General features: G+C 39.9%; 1 protein-coding gene across 1 annotated transcript in view; it reads left to right on the plus strand.

Moving 5' to 3' along the window:
* Positions 1-15,693, plus strand: part of LOC140187263 (E3 ubiquitin-protein ligase rnf213-alpha-like) — a 261,376-nt gene that overhangs the window by 200,431 nt on the left and 45,252 nt on the right. Inside the window, exons 39-44 of the mRNA XM_072242396.1 lie at positions 842-953; positions 3,899-4,097; positions 5,915-6,111; positions 9,899-10,021; positions 11,578-11,688; positions 13,351-13,600. Coding sequence (XP_072098497.1) covers positions 842-953; positions 3,899-4,097; positions 5,915-6,111; positions 9,899-10,021; positions 11,578-11,688; positions 13,351-13,600 — 992 coding nt within the window. The remainder of the gene's footprint in view (positions 1-841; positions 954-3,898; positions 4,098-5,914; positions 6,112-9,898; positions 10,022-11,577; positions 11,689-13,350; positions 13,601-15,693) is intronic.

Consider the following 15,693-nt stretch of genomic DNA (forward strand, 5'->3'; position numbering starts at 1 on the left):
AAAGGCAGGCTTGCCCATAGAAGACAGAGAGTAGGGTGGAAGGGTAGTTGGGTGGATTAGCAAGTTTTCAGATGACACCAAGATTGGTGGAGTTGTGTATGGTGTGAAGGAGTATGAAAGAAATCAGTAGGATACAGATCTGTTATAGATATGGGCAGGGAAGTAGCAGAGGAGGTTAATTTAGGCAAGTGTGAGGTATAGCACTTTGGGAGGTCAAGTGAAAGGAGACAGTTAGTGGTTGGCCTCTTAACAGCATTAAAGTACAGAGGGATCTTGGAGTCCAAGGCCATAGCTCAGTAAAAATGGCCACAGAAATGGAAAATGTGATAAAGAACGTCTATAGCACGCTTGCCTTCACTGGTAGGGGTGTCGATTATAAGAGTAAAGAAGTCATGCTGCAGCTGAATAAGGCTTTAGTCAGACTGCTGTTGGAGTACTGTGTGCAGTTCTGGTCACCTTGTTGTAGGAAGGATGTGGAGATTGTCTGCAGATTACAAGGTTTTGTTGCTTCTGCCAAATTGGTTTCCCAAAAATTTGTTGTTCCAGGGAAAATCCAGGATGAGTTAAATATGATTTGTTTTTTTGATTCACCTTCTGTTGAATGAGTTTGTTTAAATGTTTTTAGTTGAAAATGTCAGATCCATGTTTAAGCATGCCATGATGTGATTTCTTTTTATTCATGACTAAAGGTCATTCTCATGAAGTAATGGTGTCCTTCCTTTCCATTTAAGATTGGTATGATAATTTTAAGCCTTTCATGTGCTAATGATTTTTTTGATATTTTAATTATAAATTCCAGCTTTTAGTGTTTAATTAATTAAGTGAAATGTCTTCCTTTCAGTTTTGCTGACATTAAGGATTACCTGCAGAGTTATCTGTCCAAAGTACAAAAAATAAACCTTGGTAAAGAAAACGAGGCTGAACTTTATGCATTCTTTCTGAATTGTTTGGAGGTACGTTTGTCTAGAATTATTACCATTGATATCATGACTCTTACATGATTTCTACTACTGTTGAAGTTATTCTTCACACAACATCTCCAGATATTGCACAATATATAATACAATACTACACAATATCCCACAATAGTCCATAAGTGGATCTCTAGAACAGTTCTAGCATTCTAAGCAGGAGTGATGTTTATTATCTTCAGCTGGGTACTTAATATGATCATCCCTCAGAAGCTGGTGGATAAACCGTCCTCGTTGGGGCTCAGCACCTCTCTCTCTAACTGAATCTTACACTTCTTGATAGAAAGTCCATAGTCCATGTTGGCAGCAACATCTGTAGCTCCACCATGCTGAGCACCAGTGCCCCCCTTAGCTGCATGCTCAGTTTGCTGCTGTTTACGCTGCTAATGCATGACTGGTACTGTTGGATCCAGCTCAAACTAAATCATCAACTTCACTGATGACATGACAGTGATTGGGGTCTCACCAACAACGACAATGAGATGGTATACAGAGAAGAGCTAGAGTGGCTTGTAGAATGGTGAATTGAATTGACTTTATTACTTACATCCTTCATGTACGTGAGGAGTAAAAATCTTTACGTTACATCTCCAACTAAATGTGCAATGTGCAATTCATAGTAATTTATAATAAATAGTAGGTACAACAGGATAGTCAATATAACATAGAAATACAGTTGTGACAGTGTGAATTAATCAGTCTGATGGCCTGGTGGAAAAAGCTGTCCCGGAGCCTGTCGGTCCTGGCTTTTGTGCTGCGGTACTGTTTCCCGGATGGTAACAGTTGGAACAGTTTGTGGTTGGGGTGACTCGGGTCCCCAATGATCTGTCGGGTCCTTTTTACACACCTTTCTTTGTTAATGTCCTCTGAATGATGGGAGGTTCACATCTACAGATGCGCTGGGCTGTCCACACCACTCTCTGCAGAGTCCTGCGATTGAGGGAGGTACAGTTCCCATACTAGGCAGTGATGCAGCCAGTCAGGATACTCTCAACTGTGCCCCTATCGAAAGTTCTTAGGATTTGGGGGCCCATACCAAACTTCTTCAGCCGTCTGAGGTGAAAGAGGCGCTGTTGTGCCTTTTTCACCACACAGCCAGTACGTACAGACCACATGAGATCCTCGGTGATGTTTATGCCGAGGAACTTAAAGCTGTTCACCCTCTCAACCCCAGATCCATTGATGTCAATAGGGGTCAGCCTGTCTCCATTCCTCCTGTGGTCCACAACCAGCTCCTTTGTTTTTGCGACATTAAGGGAGAAGTTGCTTTCTTGTGTTAGGGTGATGACTTCTCTGTAGGCTGCCTCATTATTATTTGAGATTAGGCCTGTGGTAACTTCTACTTTGAAAAAGGACCACTCGACAACTTCATGCCGAAAGAACAACTTTATCTGGGATGGCAAAACCAATATTTACATACAGAGGCTTTCACTGAACCATACTGCATGGCAGAGAAACTATACACACGCACACCAGAGAAAAACGGAAGTAAAACCCCCTCAACCCCGGAACCAGCCTCTCTTTACAAACAACTTCCCCTAGCAGGAGTATTGCTATATTACCATTATCCTAATTAGTATTATTTTTATAAAGCTCACATTACAACAAGGCCAATCAAGGTGTTGTTCACCCTGGTCTGGAGGAACATTGTTTGATTTGGCTGTATATTTGCATATGGTTGAATGACATTAAACTTGAGCTTGAGGAGAACATTGGGCAATAGTTTTTCTTTCATTGAACATCATCAAAATGTTTTATTTGGTTTTGCCACATTTTGCTGGAGGTTGCTCTTTGCAAATAATCTGCCATAATTCCTTCATTGTCTGAGCAGACTTGAGGGACCAAGAGTCTTATTTCTGCTCCTATCTCTTATCTCATTTGGTCTGTAAGAGACTCTGCCATAATCTGAATTTGTGAGGGTATATTATAAATACAGATATTCCTCAACTAATGATGGAGCTGTATTCCAACAAATGTTGCATTAAGTAAAAGCTTGTAAATCGGGAAGTGGTTCTCATTAGTTTCAGTGTAAAAACCCTGATTGTCTACCAGAGCTCAAAAATTTCAGTCAGTATGTCCAAACATGCATTAACACATTACATTGAAATAGCAAAAAGACTATTTTATTGACAGTTAAATTATCATGTCCACTTTAAAGGTACTCACAAAGTAAAACAACTGGGATTCTGAGGAATTTTGACGAAACATTTCAAAGAAGAGGTGAAGGTGATTGTCTAGCTCTTCCCCCCCCCCCCCACCCACCGCCACCCCAGTTCTACTTCTAAGATCATGATGAGGTGATTTTGTTTATTTTACTGGGGCATGATGCAATGGAACCCTCTTCCTCAAAAGCTGGTAGAAGCAGGTCAGTTCAAGGACCTAATGATTATAGGAAGGTGATGTTCGGAAATCTGGTCTTCTCCCTCCCCCAGTTCCCCTACGGAGTTATATAGAAACTTTGTTTCTCTGAGAGTAGAGAATTTTGAAAATTTTCTCCCCACCCTGACAATAGTAGAGGCCTTGTACATTAAGATAGAGGTGCACTCAAATATTTGAAGGATTGAGGATTTGAAGGTTATGAGGAACTGGCACAGAAAGAAGTTGAGTCCGACATAGATCAGCCATGAACAAATTGAATGGTGGATCAGGATTAGGAGGCCTGGTGGTCTACACCTTTTCCTATTTTCTTGTATTTTTGTTTTCTTGTAGGGCATTCTAACATTTCCCTTGTTGTAATACCTGGTACACTTTCATGGGGAGCATTTGGCCATTAACTGCTTTCTATGTCATTATCAAACATTTCTAAATCAATGAAAACCTGTGCAACTTTTTCATTTTTTCTTCAGTTTTTACTCAGAACAATCTAAGATGAATTCACCATCAGAGTTTCATACATGTTACTAATAATTGATTTTACTAATTTTTAGGATTCTATGTATGAAAAATCCCAGTTGTGCACAGTGAAAGAAAAGATTGCTTACCTGGCTCAAGAGGGAGAATTCCTTCAGATGCACATTCAGCACAAGTGTGAAAAGCCAACGATAGAAACCTTACAGTTTGTTGCCAGAATTCGCCTCTGTTTTGATGCTGTTTCCCAACTTCTTTGTGAAAAACAAGGCACATTGGGTAATACTGTTTTTTAAAATTAAAGTAGTGTTTGTATGGAACCCATATTTAATGATTTGATCATCTTTATTCTGATTTGATCTGTATTCAACAGATTATTGCAATTAAATTTGTGTTCAATTGGCTGGTTAGTATTCCGCAAGTTTACAAACTGGGCTCTATTAGTAAATCAATCCATCAGTACAGACCTCCACAATGTAGTATTGTGGGATGTCTTAGTTACTTTATATCAGTTAGCAAAGCAGTAACAGTAATAAAGTTGTAAATGTGTGGGCTGGACAAAGTATACTTCTGTTCACTCCAGCTTTTGTTGATTTCGTTTAGGATAAGGTCAGTTCTAACTGACAGCCATGATATTATAATTTGCGACTGTAAAAAGGAAAATGTTGGAAATATAACAACAGGTGTGCAATGTGTGGAAAGGGGATATTGATCTTTGTGTGGATATTGCCTGATCTGAATATTTTTTAGATTTTTAGCCTTTTTTTTTCAGACTTCTGGCTTCTGCAGTAATTTGCCAATGAAACATGGTGAAAAATACTTGGTCAAGTTTAGTCCAGACAGCTCTTAATGAAATTAATGAGTGCCAGAGCGGATTTATATCGGGCAAGGGTACCCGTGAAGGGATTTTCAATTTGCGAATGATCATGGAACAAGGTCTAGAAAAGAAAAGACATTTACATGTGCTTCCTGGATTACAAAAAAAGCTTTTGACCGAGTCAATCATGAACAGCTGGTCAATTGCCTGAACTCATTGGGGCTGGATGGGAAAGATGTTCGACTGATTGCGAATCTGTACTGGCATCAGAAGGCAGTAATAAGAACTAGTGGTGGGAATTCACCGGAAGCTGAGATCCAAAAAGAGGTTCGCCAGGGCTGCATTATCTCCCCTTTATTATTTAACATTTACTCAGGGGTAATCTTCAGGGTGTTGAATGATGAAGCTGGTGTCCAAATTGGTGGAGTGACAGTGAACAACTTCCGGTATGCAGATGATTCAGTGTTGTTAGCCGAGTCTGAGGATGAGTTACTCAGAATAGTAGATGAGATAAATGCTGAAGGTGAACGATTTGGAATGAAAATAAATGCTGTAAAGATGAAGATGATGGTAGTATCACGGAAGAAAGAAGTCCCCAAAATCAGTATCAAAATTAACAGCGTAGGCATAGAGCAAGTCAAGATGTTTGTGTACTTGGGACAGTGACGTGAGGTGCTGTGTGGCAAGAGGTTGGACTTCGGGCTGCGTTGTAGAATTTGGAAATGCTACGTCTGGAGCAGTCTATTGTATGGAGTCGAGTCATGGACCTTATGCAAGGAAGCGCAACGACGACTGGAGGCATTTGAAATATGGTGTTTAAGGAGAATGCAGAAAATTAGATGGGTGATGAAGGTCAGTAATATGGAAGTGTTGAAGAGAGTGAGGAGAGAAAAGGAGTTGCTGAAGAATGTGCAGAAAAGGAAGCTGGAATATGCCGGGCACTTGTTAAGAGGTGGTGGACTGCAGAGATTGTTATTGGAAGGGATGATAGAAGGAAAAAGGGAAAGAGGAAGGCAGCGAACCACTCGGTATGATAATGTGAGGCAATGGACTGGGTTGAGTTATGCTGAGGCCAGAAAAAGAGCGCAAGATCGAAGAAGATGGAGGTGCATAGCCACCAACCCCGGATTCGGGACGGCACCCACTGACTGACTGATAACAATGCAAATTTCTACTTATTAACACCTGTAATAAAGAATGAAAATAATTGGTAAGCATAAATATATTCTTAGTTTGATATACAAGTCATGTTAAACCTTTTATTGATTTGTACTTCCAGCTGAGGATTCAAATTATGCACGTGCAAAAGAAACTTTCCTGGAAAGGATTAAGTGTATGATTCTCAATGGAGGAAATGATTGGTTCAAGATTTACCTTGTGCGAAAGCTGTTCTGTTTGAATGGAATTGATTTTGTCCAAGAGCTTTTGAAGGATGACCAATTTTCATGGATCTTTCCCAAGAAAATTATTCAGGAGGTACAAATAATACTTTATTCATCATTAGCCATGTAGCCTTTTTCTCTCAGCTAATGAGATTTCAGCAGGAATGCCACAGAAGCAAATGTATTGAATGAGAAACAAATCGAAAATAGAAAAAAAGCATAGAGAAAAGGGGATTGCACAGAAAGAAAAAACACATGGAAAAAATCTGTAAAAGAATACATTTTTAACTTTTTCTTACAATAATTTATTACTGGCCACAATGAGTGTCCGCAGTTAAGCTGTTTCCTTCCAAGGCCAGAGCTGTTAAGTGAAATTGAAGGACATCATTTTTTGAATTAAAATGGTGCCCTTGGAAGTACAGGTGTCCCCCGCTTTTTGAATGTTCGCTTTACGAAACCTCACTGTTACGAAAGACCTACATTAGTACCCTGTTTTCGCTTTCAGAAGGTGTTTTCACTGTTACGAAGAAAGGCAGTGCACGATAAAAAATCAGCGCCCGCCCTGAGCAATCGCTCTCCTCGGATTCGGAACGGCATTGCTTAAACACGTTGCATTGAGCAGCCGTTAGCAAGATGAGTTCTAAAGTGTCGGAAAAGCCTGAAAGAGTAAGGTTGTTACACTTAGCTTAAAACTAGACATAATTAAGCGTTTCGATCGTGGTGAACGAAGCAAGGACAAAGTGAGTTTGGCTTGTGGAAACTGACGAAGATGATGTTGAAGAGGTTTTGGCATCCCATGACCAAGAACTGATAGATGAAGAGCTGTTGCAATTGGAAGAGGAAAGGATAACAATCGAAACAGAATGCAGTAGCGAACTGAACGTGAAGCAACTGCATGAGACTTTCACTGCAATGATAAAGTACGACTTTAATTTTCAAAGGGTACATAGGTTTAGGGGATATTTGCAGGATGGTTTGAGTGCTTACAAACAACTGTATGATAGAAAAATGCGCGAGGCTTAGCAGTCAAGCAAGCCTTCCACATCAGCCACAGCAGACGACGAACCTCGACCTTCGACATCGAGGTGGGCAGTCATAGGAGAAGATGAGCTGCCTGCCCTGATCGACGATGAGATGACACCCCCGTGTCCCACCACCCCAACCCCCGGGCCCCGGACAGATACTGTACCGATTCGTGGAGAATGCAGTGGTAGCCGGGAGGCACACAGCACATCTTTAAGAAAAAAGCCGAAATAAACATGCTAATTAATTAGGTGCCGCCTATCACGTAATTGTCGGCCCAGATCAAAGGCGATGCAATTGGCAATTGCCTCTGATCTGCGCCAACATTACTACTCTGTACATACATTATTTCTACTTTATATCAGCTGCGTATTTTTACATGTTATTTGGTAGATTTGGCAGCTTCATAGTTTAAAGGTTACTGGAGAGCGCGTTTATGCCAACAGTGCTTGTGTGAGATTTTCTGCCGAGAGCGCTTGCGTGAGATTTTCAGCCGAGAGCGCTTGCGTGAGATTTTCGCTAAAGAGATCTGTGCGGGCAATCGTTGTAGAGAAGTATTTCTACTTTATATAGGCTGTGTATTTATCATATCATTCCTGCTTTTACTATATGTTACTGTTATTTTAGGTTTTATGTGTTATTTGGCATGATTTGGTAGGTTATTTTTGGGTCTGCGAATGCTCACAAAATTTTCCCATATAAATAAATGGTAATTGCTTCTTCGCTTTACGACATTTCGACTTACAAACTGTTTCATAGGAACACTCTACCTTCGGATGGCAGGGGAAACCTGTATATTTTAAGCTATTTTACTCCATTTTTAGGATTTTGCTTATGAAAAATTCTAGTTGTACATAGTACAAAAAATGCTTATCTATCCCAAGAGGGAGAACTTTTCCCTATGTACATTGAACATAAGTAGATTACCATACAAACGTTAATATCTTCCAAAACCTCATTCTTTCTTTAATTAACTTGTATCTGATCGGCATTCCAGAGTGGTTTCCCCATGAAAGTACGTCATTGTTGTAGAGGGAAAGGTAATTGTATCTGTTAGATTAGGATTACATCAACCTCCTTGTTATCACAGCTGTTGGAATTTATCCAGGTAATTTGAACTGTCTTTGGAAAACATACAGATATTGATCCTTTCAATAAATTTTACTATAGTTTCTTTAATTACAACATAGAATCCTGGACTGCTTTATAATAAAACAACACTCATGTTCAGTACCAACATTCACAAAATGCTGGAAGAACTCAGCAAGCCAGGCAGCATCTATGTAAATGAACAAACAGTGAATATTTTAGGCCAAGACTGTTCTTGAGGAGTGGAAAGGAAGGGGGAAGATGCCCCCAGGAATCTGATCGGAGAGGAGAGTGGACCAAAGGAGAAAGGGAAAAAGAGGGGCTCCGGGGGTAGTTTTAGGCAAGTAAGAAGAGGTAAGAGCCCAGAGTGGGAGATGGGAGAAGAGGGAGGGGGCAAGGAAAAATTTTACTGGAAGGAGAAATCAATGTTCATGCCATCAGGTTGCAGGCTACTCAAATGTAATACGAGGTGTTGCCCCTGCATCCTGAGAGTGGTCTTATCGTAGCAAAAGAGGAGGCGATGAACTGACATGTTGGAACAGGAATGGGGATAGGAATTAAAATGGTTGGCCAGTAGGAAATTTGATTCTTGGCAGATGGAGGGGAGGTGCTTGACAAAGCAGTCCCCCAATTTACATCGGGTTTCACCAATGTAGAGGAGGCCGCATTGGGAGCACTGGATACAGTAGTCACCCCTAACTGGTTTACAGATAAAGTGTTGCCTCACCAGGAAGGACTGTTTGGGACCTTTTAATGGAAGTAAGAGAGGAGGTAAATGGGCAGGTGTAGCACTTTGGCTGCTGGCAGTGTTACGTGCCAGGAGGCAGATTAGTGGGGAGAGAGGTGTCAGAAATGGACTAGGTGAAATAAAAGGGCAGGTGGAAGTTGGACGCAAATTTGATGAAATATTCCTTCTTCCCCAGCCCTTTACCTTTCCCACCCACCTGGCTTCACCTATCATCTTTAACTCATCCACCTTCCCCTCCACCCACTTTTTTATACTGACATCATCCCTCTTCCCTTTCAGTTTTGATGAAGGTTTGTGGCCCAAAATATCGACTGTTTGTTCATTTCCATAGACACTGCCTGACCTGCTGGGTGTCTCCAGCACTTTGTACGTGTTGCTCTGGATTTCCAGCATCTGCAGAATCTCGTGTGTACTCGTGTTCAGTAGTCAGTTACTTGATGTGAAATGATTTGCTGATGGAGGGAAAAGTTTGAAACAGTATATTTGTATACTTGATGCTTCATCATACTTCATCACATATACTTCATCAAAAGAAGGAGACAATCAAGCCCAGAACATCCATGTCACCTTCCAACACAATGGCCCGATTATTCACATTCCCCTTTTATTTCCCTTTTAATTCACTGTGGCCCTTTAACCTATTTTCGCCACTTGCTCCTTATGTTTCCATTGATTCTGCTATCACTACCAACACAGAGGAATAATTACAAATATGATATGTGGCTCATGAACAGATAACATGCTAAAAGTGATAAAGATAATATGTTGCCACTTTGAAGAGGTTCTGGTCAACCCTTAAGACCACAGACCATAAGACACAGGAACAGAATTAAGCCACTCAGTTCATTGAGTCTGCTCTGCAATTGACGCTCGTGGAAATGTATTTCCATTATTTCTATGAGCAGCAATCAGTGGCCTTTGAGAGAGAGAAATCATAATTAAATGGACAAAATGTAGAAATGTAAAATGAAAAACTATTGCATAAATTCAAGAAAATTGCTTTATCTTTTTCGGTTTTCAGAGACGTCATATTGGACAAATTGATCGCTATCTTGCATGTGGCAAAGATTATCAAATGTTTCGTGATGCAGTTGCCAAAGCATTTGTTTATTGTGAGCTTGAAAGCATTGGAGAAGCTCAAAAGGTACAAGCCAGGATATCTTTTTTTTTAAAAAAAAGGACAGAATTGACTAACATTAAATTGAAGTGAACTAGTTAAGAGCACATAAATCTGGAGTTCAATGCTCCCAAAGACTAGGTGTCAATGAGCAATTTCATATATAGAGATATTTAGTTTATATAGTGTCAAGAAATCATATACATACATGAGAGTTTTTACAGGAAAGGTTCATTAGATTGACTCCTGTTTAGGGAGTTGTACTATGAGGAAAGATTGAGCAGAATGGGTCGGTACCATCTGGGTTTTCAAATATGAGAGGTGATCTCACTGAAGAATCATCTTCAGAAATGGCATAATGCAATGGATGGTTTTACAGTGTATCCTTTGGAAAGATCTAGAACAAGAAGAATAGTGTCAGGTTAAACATCTAGATTGATCTTTCTTATACGATCTGTGGATCTGAGTCATTAAAGGTACTGAAGGCTGAGGTACAGTAGATTTTAGGATCACAATAGAATTGGGCAGGAAATTAACTTGAGGTCAAAGATCAGATCAGCCTTAAGTGGTGGAGAAGGTTCAAAGAACTGAATAGCCACCTCCTATTTATTACGTTCCTATGTTTGAAGGCCAAGGATGCAGTGGAGATGGCTGAGTCACGTCCGAGGTACAGGGATCTTGTGTGGACAGTGCTCTCTCATCAGGTGGGGCTGGGCAGCTTCCCTTCAACCCACTTCGACAGAGCCTAGGGCAGGGACCAGGGACAGACACAAGCTTGTCCACGAAGAGGTGCAAGCAGCTGTCGGGGAAGTGCATACCACCAGGGTGGTAGGAAGCAGAAGATCTCCTGGTCTAACATCTGCCAGGTAGAATCTCAGCACATGAAATTCATGATCCAGGCTGTGTATGACGTCCTCAACAGTCCACCAAACCTTTTTGATTGGGGAAAAATGAGGCACCATCATATCCTCTCTGCCCTGGCAGAGGGACCCTGGAACCCTTAGCAGTTGCCCAAAAGCCCTGAGAGAAGGCCGATACCACTGGTGCTATGGCCAGGTGCTGAAGATAGTGGCAGAAACTATCTCCTTGGCCATTAATGACAGTAGGCACCTCTGCCAAGATGGCCTTTGTCAAAGTTGGAGACCAACCACAGCTTCAGACCAGACCACCAGCAGGCTTGCTGGCCATGCCATCTGACTGGCAACTGAAAATATATCTTAACGAGCAATTGAAGTTCCTTGACTTCATTGCATCATCATCCCTGAAGCCATTCCGTCAAAAACTTTGAAGCAGGTGGTCATGGTAGAACTGACAGTTTGTTAGGAGACCGGATTGAGGAGGCATTTGAATGTAAGAAAGCCAGGTGCCAGGATCTGGTACAGCAGTGCCAGTGGCAGGGGTGAAGAGCACAATGCGAGCCTATAGAGGTGGGGTGTAGAGGTTTCACTGGCTGTTCACTGTGCAGATATATCTCAGCATCAGTAGGATCAGTGAAAAATGAATTATTTATTGGTTATTTCTGCTGTATATGTAATTGGATATTCTGATTTAATGTAACATTAACCAAAATAATTTTACTTTAGGTTTGCAGATGCTCCTCCAGTGAGCAAGGTATTTATATAACCCTTGCAATATTCTGGGAAATCATCTTACTATACACATCCAGCAACCCCAGTGTCCATCCAAACAAAGATGTAAGTCTGGATAATGATTTTAAAAAAATAATTTCTAAAAATAATTCAGTACAATGCCTGAACCAAGATACTTGTAGATGTTTACGCTCAAAAGACATCAGTGCAAGAGAAGTGTTCTCCACTTTTGTAAGTAGTAACTGATCCAAGTTCCAGTGTAGCATAACTGGATATGAAGTAAACACTAATAATCTTCAGAAATGCACATTAATGTGCACCATCTTTGCATTTTCTCCAAGAATAATGTTTTGTTTTGTTTTGTTGTTTAGCTCATCAGAATTGATTCCAGTTTAAATATACTTCAAACTGCTTAGATTTATTTATCAGTCTTCTGGCCCTCAGTTTTAGGCTGAGTTCAATGCCATATCTGCAAGGGACGGAGTTCTAATACATTCAGAAGTATAGTGGTTAGTGTAATGCTTTATAGCCGCAGGGTCCGGGATTCAATTCCTGCTGTAGTCTGTAAGGTATTTCTGCATTCTCCCCATGACATATGGGTTTCCTCCGGGTGCTCTGGTTTCCTCCCACATTCAAAATATACATACTGGTCAATAGGTTAATTGGTCACATGGGTGTAACTGAGTGGTACGGGCTCACTGGACCTGAAGCATCTGTTGCTATGCTATATCTCTAAAATAAAAAAAATAAACAAGTTACTTTAGCATAGTCTGAACTATAAAAATAAGAACTCCAGTATACCATTTATTCAAAATGATGCAGTGAAAAGACAGACCTGTTCAGAAGCAATATTTTCAGGTCTTTATGATCAAAGTTAATAAATACTGAATTTATATTTTCAAATTCTGTTGGTTGATGCAGTTGAGGGAATATCTGGATGGACAAGGCCAAGGGTACGTGGGACTACCATCGTCTACAAGACTCTTTCAAACTTGCACATTAATTTATAAATATATCTTTGTTCTGTCATCATCTTTCTCTCAAAACTCTTAAAAAAAATCCCTACCATTGAAATTGCTCAGAGTATCTTCACAATTTATAACAGTTCAAAAAAATTTGGTTAACAGCTGTTATCATAAGAAAATTTTGGATTGCCTCATAAAGGCTGACTTCGTCACTGACCATTTTTTTTTTAAATAAGGAACTGCTGAAAGAGTGTTTTGAGAAACTCTGTGTAGTGCTTTCATTGAGTTATTGGCCTTCTGCTTCAGTCATAGTTATTATGAAATTTGCTATATTGTGGCCAGATCTACCATATCAGTTCTATGCAAGTGCAGGATTTATAGATTTTTTTAAAAAAAAGATGCCTTTTAAGTATGAAGCCTTGCAGGAATTAACTACATTTGTCATTGAAAAGGATTTGAATATTACCAAAGGCTGGGAGAAGTTGTTTCCTAATTTCTATTATGGTGCATAGAAGGGAGAAATATAGTTTTAATTTACATTCTATTTAGTTAGAATTTTATAGCACTATGCAACTAAATACTTCTCTTATTTTATGTATGTTTTATGAATTAACATTGATCTTAATGCTAAAATCAGAAATTAGGTTAGTATGCACACTTCTGTTTTAATTGCCAAATTCTGATTTCCTGGACATTTAAAAATGTCATTCAGTCTTTATTCCTTAGAATTTTGCATTTTTTCACTAACACAGTGTTCCATTTTTCAGTTTCACAAGTGAATTTCATTTGTTGTGTTTTTCAGCAATGTGATGCTATTGAAAAGTTCATAGAGAATGAAAAGCTTTTTGACTCTGCCATGTGCAAGAACTTTGCCATTAGATTACTCAAGAATGAAATTCCTGGACTTGAGATCAATCCAGAGCTAAATAGGCTGCAGAAGACAATAATGGAGATATTCATTCACGTAGCAGCTGTCATCTTGTTCTATCAGAAAGATAAAATCCTGACTCCGCTGAAAAATCTATCTTTTCATCCTTCTGATATGGTGGTATGTTTGTTTATTGTTTGAATTAATGCTTCAACAAGCAATCATTTTCACAAAATCTTTTTTACTGGTTAGCTTGTTAAAAGTGAAAATAATCTTTTCTCTGGAATTCTAACGCTTACATTTGACACAATGCAAATTGCCCTTGAAGTTACAAACACTACTGAAAATCTTTAGAATACAAATGAAAATATTTTGTATTTTATGAAGAAAAAACTTTACAGCAAAACGAACTTAATAGGGTTTCCCATCTTTTCACATTCTTAATTTGTAACTAGTCCTCTTCTCTCCAATACTTTTGTTCTGCTTCTCTCCTGGAGGCACCATCTTCCTGGGCTCAGATTTCATAGGTTTCAAAGATTTCGGAGGTACATTTAATGTCAGAGAAATATATACAATATACATCCTGAAATTCCTTTTCTTCGCAACCATCCACGAAAACAGAGGAGTGCCCCAAAGATTGAATGACAGTTAAATGCTGGAACCTCAAAACCTACCGCAGCTCCCCCTTCCATGCATAAGCAGCAGCAAAGCAACAATCCCCCCTCCCCCACCAGCAAAAAAAGCATCAGCACCCCCCACCGAGCACTGAAGCATGCGGCAAAGCATCGATAAAGACACAGACTTGCAGTATCCCAAAGACTACCCGTTCACCCGGTAATTCGGCATACCACAAGCTCTCTCTCTCTCTCTCCCTTATAAGGGAAAAAGAGATGCCCCCGTTTCACTGCGAGAAGGAAGACATAACAAACAACTCGCTGATTTACAATGTTAAAAGTCTGTTGCGTCACTTTTTCCGAGTTCTGTGCCCAAGGAACTTGGTCTCTGGGAACACAGCCAGCAGCCTGATTGCTGCTTTCAATCTTCCGTGTACTCCTGCGACACATCAGGCGGTGGCGCCAATCTCGAGTCCGCCCGCCTTGAGAGCCACGAAATCCTGGAACCCTGAAGGCACACTAATCTTTTAGGCCACATCCTTGGTATATTGAATGGCGGCCAGTCGTGAGGCCCCGAGTGCGGGTCCCATTCCCACAAAGAACCGAAGTCCGCGTGTAACTCCAGGTCAGGGTCTTCAAAAGAACCCTGAAAGGGAAAATTAGAGATATTAAGGATTGGAATAGAGCTGTTTCCAAAGATGCAAGCGAAGGAGTCGCCAGTAGGCGCCATTGTCCTCTTAAGCTCGACACTTTGATATGCATACAGGATGATTGTTGGGCTATTTGTCCAGAACTGTGTTGGATTAACTTGATATAACTTTTGGATCCAAATCTGTAAGATCCAAGTTCTTGCTATCATAATCAGCTATGCCTACTGATGTGTTTATAAACAAAAATGTAACATTTTGCCTTTTCTTCTAAATCATTTTCACACAGTTGCTGCTAATGGTTGATTTGATACACTACAAATCTGTTCATTATCTGATACATAGAAACACAAGAATAAAGAAATATACTTCTAGTTGATTTTAGTGAATTAGGACATATGAGTTATATGTTGCCATGAAGTGGTTGTCAATAATATGAAAGAGATCATATGCATAACTGTCTTTTGTCTATTATTGCAAGAGGTTATCTCTGTCTTACATTCAATGAGTGAACAAATGTTTCCATTGGAATAATCAGTGTAGGAATATTGGCTGAATGTGTAAGATCCTTGTATGCCCTTAGCTGTTCATAGAATATAGAACAATATAATACAGGAATTGTATTCTCAGCCCTTGACATCTGTTCAAAGTAAAGTTATTATCAACATTATCATGTACTACCTTGAAATTCATTTTGTTGCATAGACATTTACAGGGAAAAAATAAATGCAATAGAATTTTATGAAAATCCATATATATAACCAACATGCAAAAGAAGATAAATTGTGCAAATAACAATAATACTGAGAGCAGGAGTTGTAAAGAGTCATTGAAAGTGAGTCAGTAGGTCATAGAATCAGTTCAGAATAGTGATGAATGAAGTTATTCACACCGGTTCAGAAGCTTGATGGTTGTGGGGTAGTAACTGTTCCTGAACCTAGCGCTTCCATCCCTCCTGCCCCATAGTAGTAGCAAAAAGAAGGATGGCCATTATGGTGGGTGTCTTTAATGATGGA

The sequence above is a fragment of the Mobula birostris genome, chromosome 24 (assembly GCF_030028105.1).
Source record: "Mobula birostris isolate sMobBir1 chromosome 24, sMobBir1.hap1, whole genome shotgun sequence".
In the NCBI taxonomy this organism is placed as follows: Eukaryota; Metazoa; Chordata; class Chondrichthyes; order Myliobatiformes; family Myliobatidae; genus Mobula; species Mobula birostris.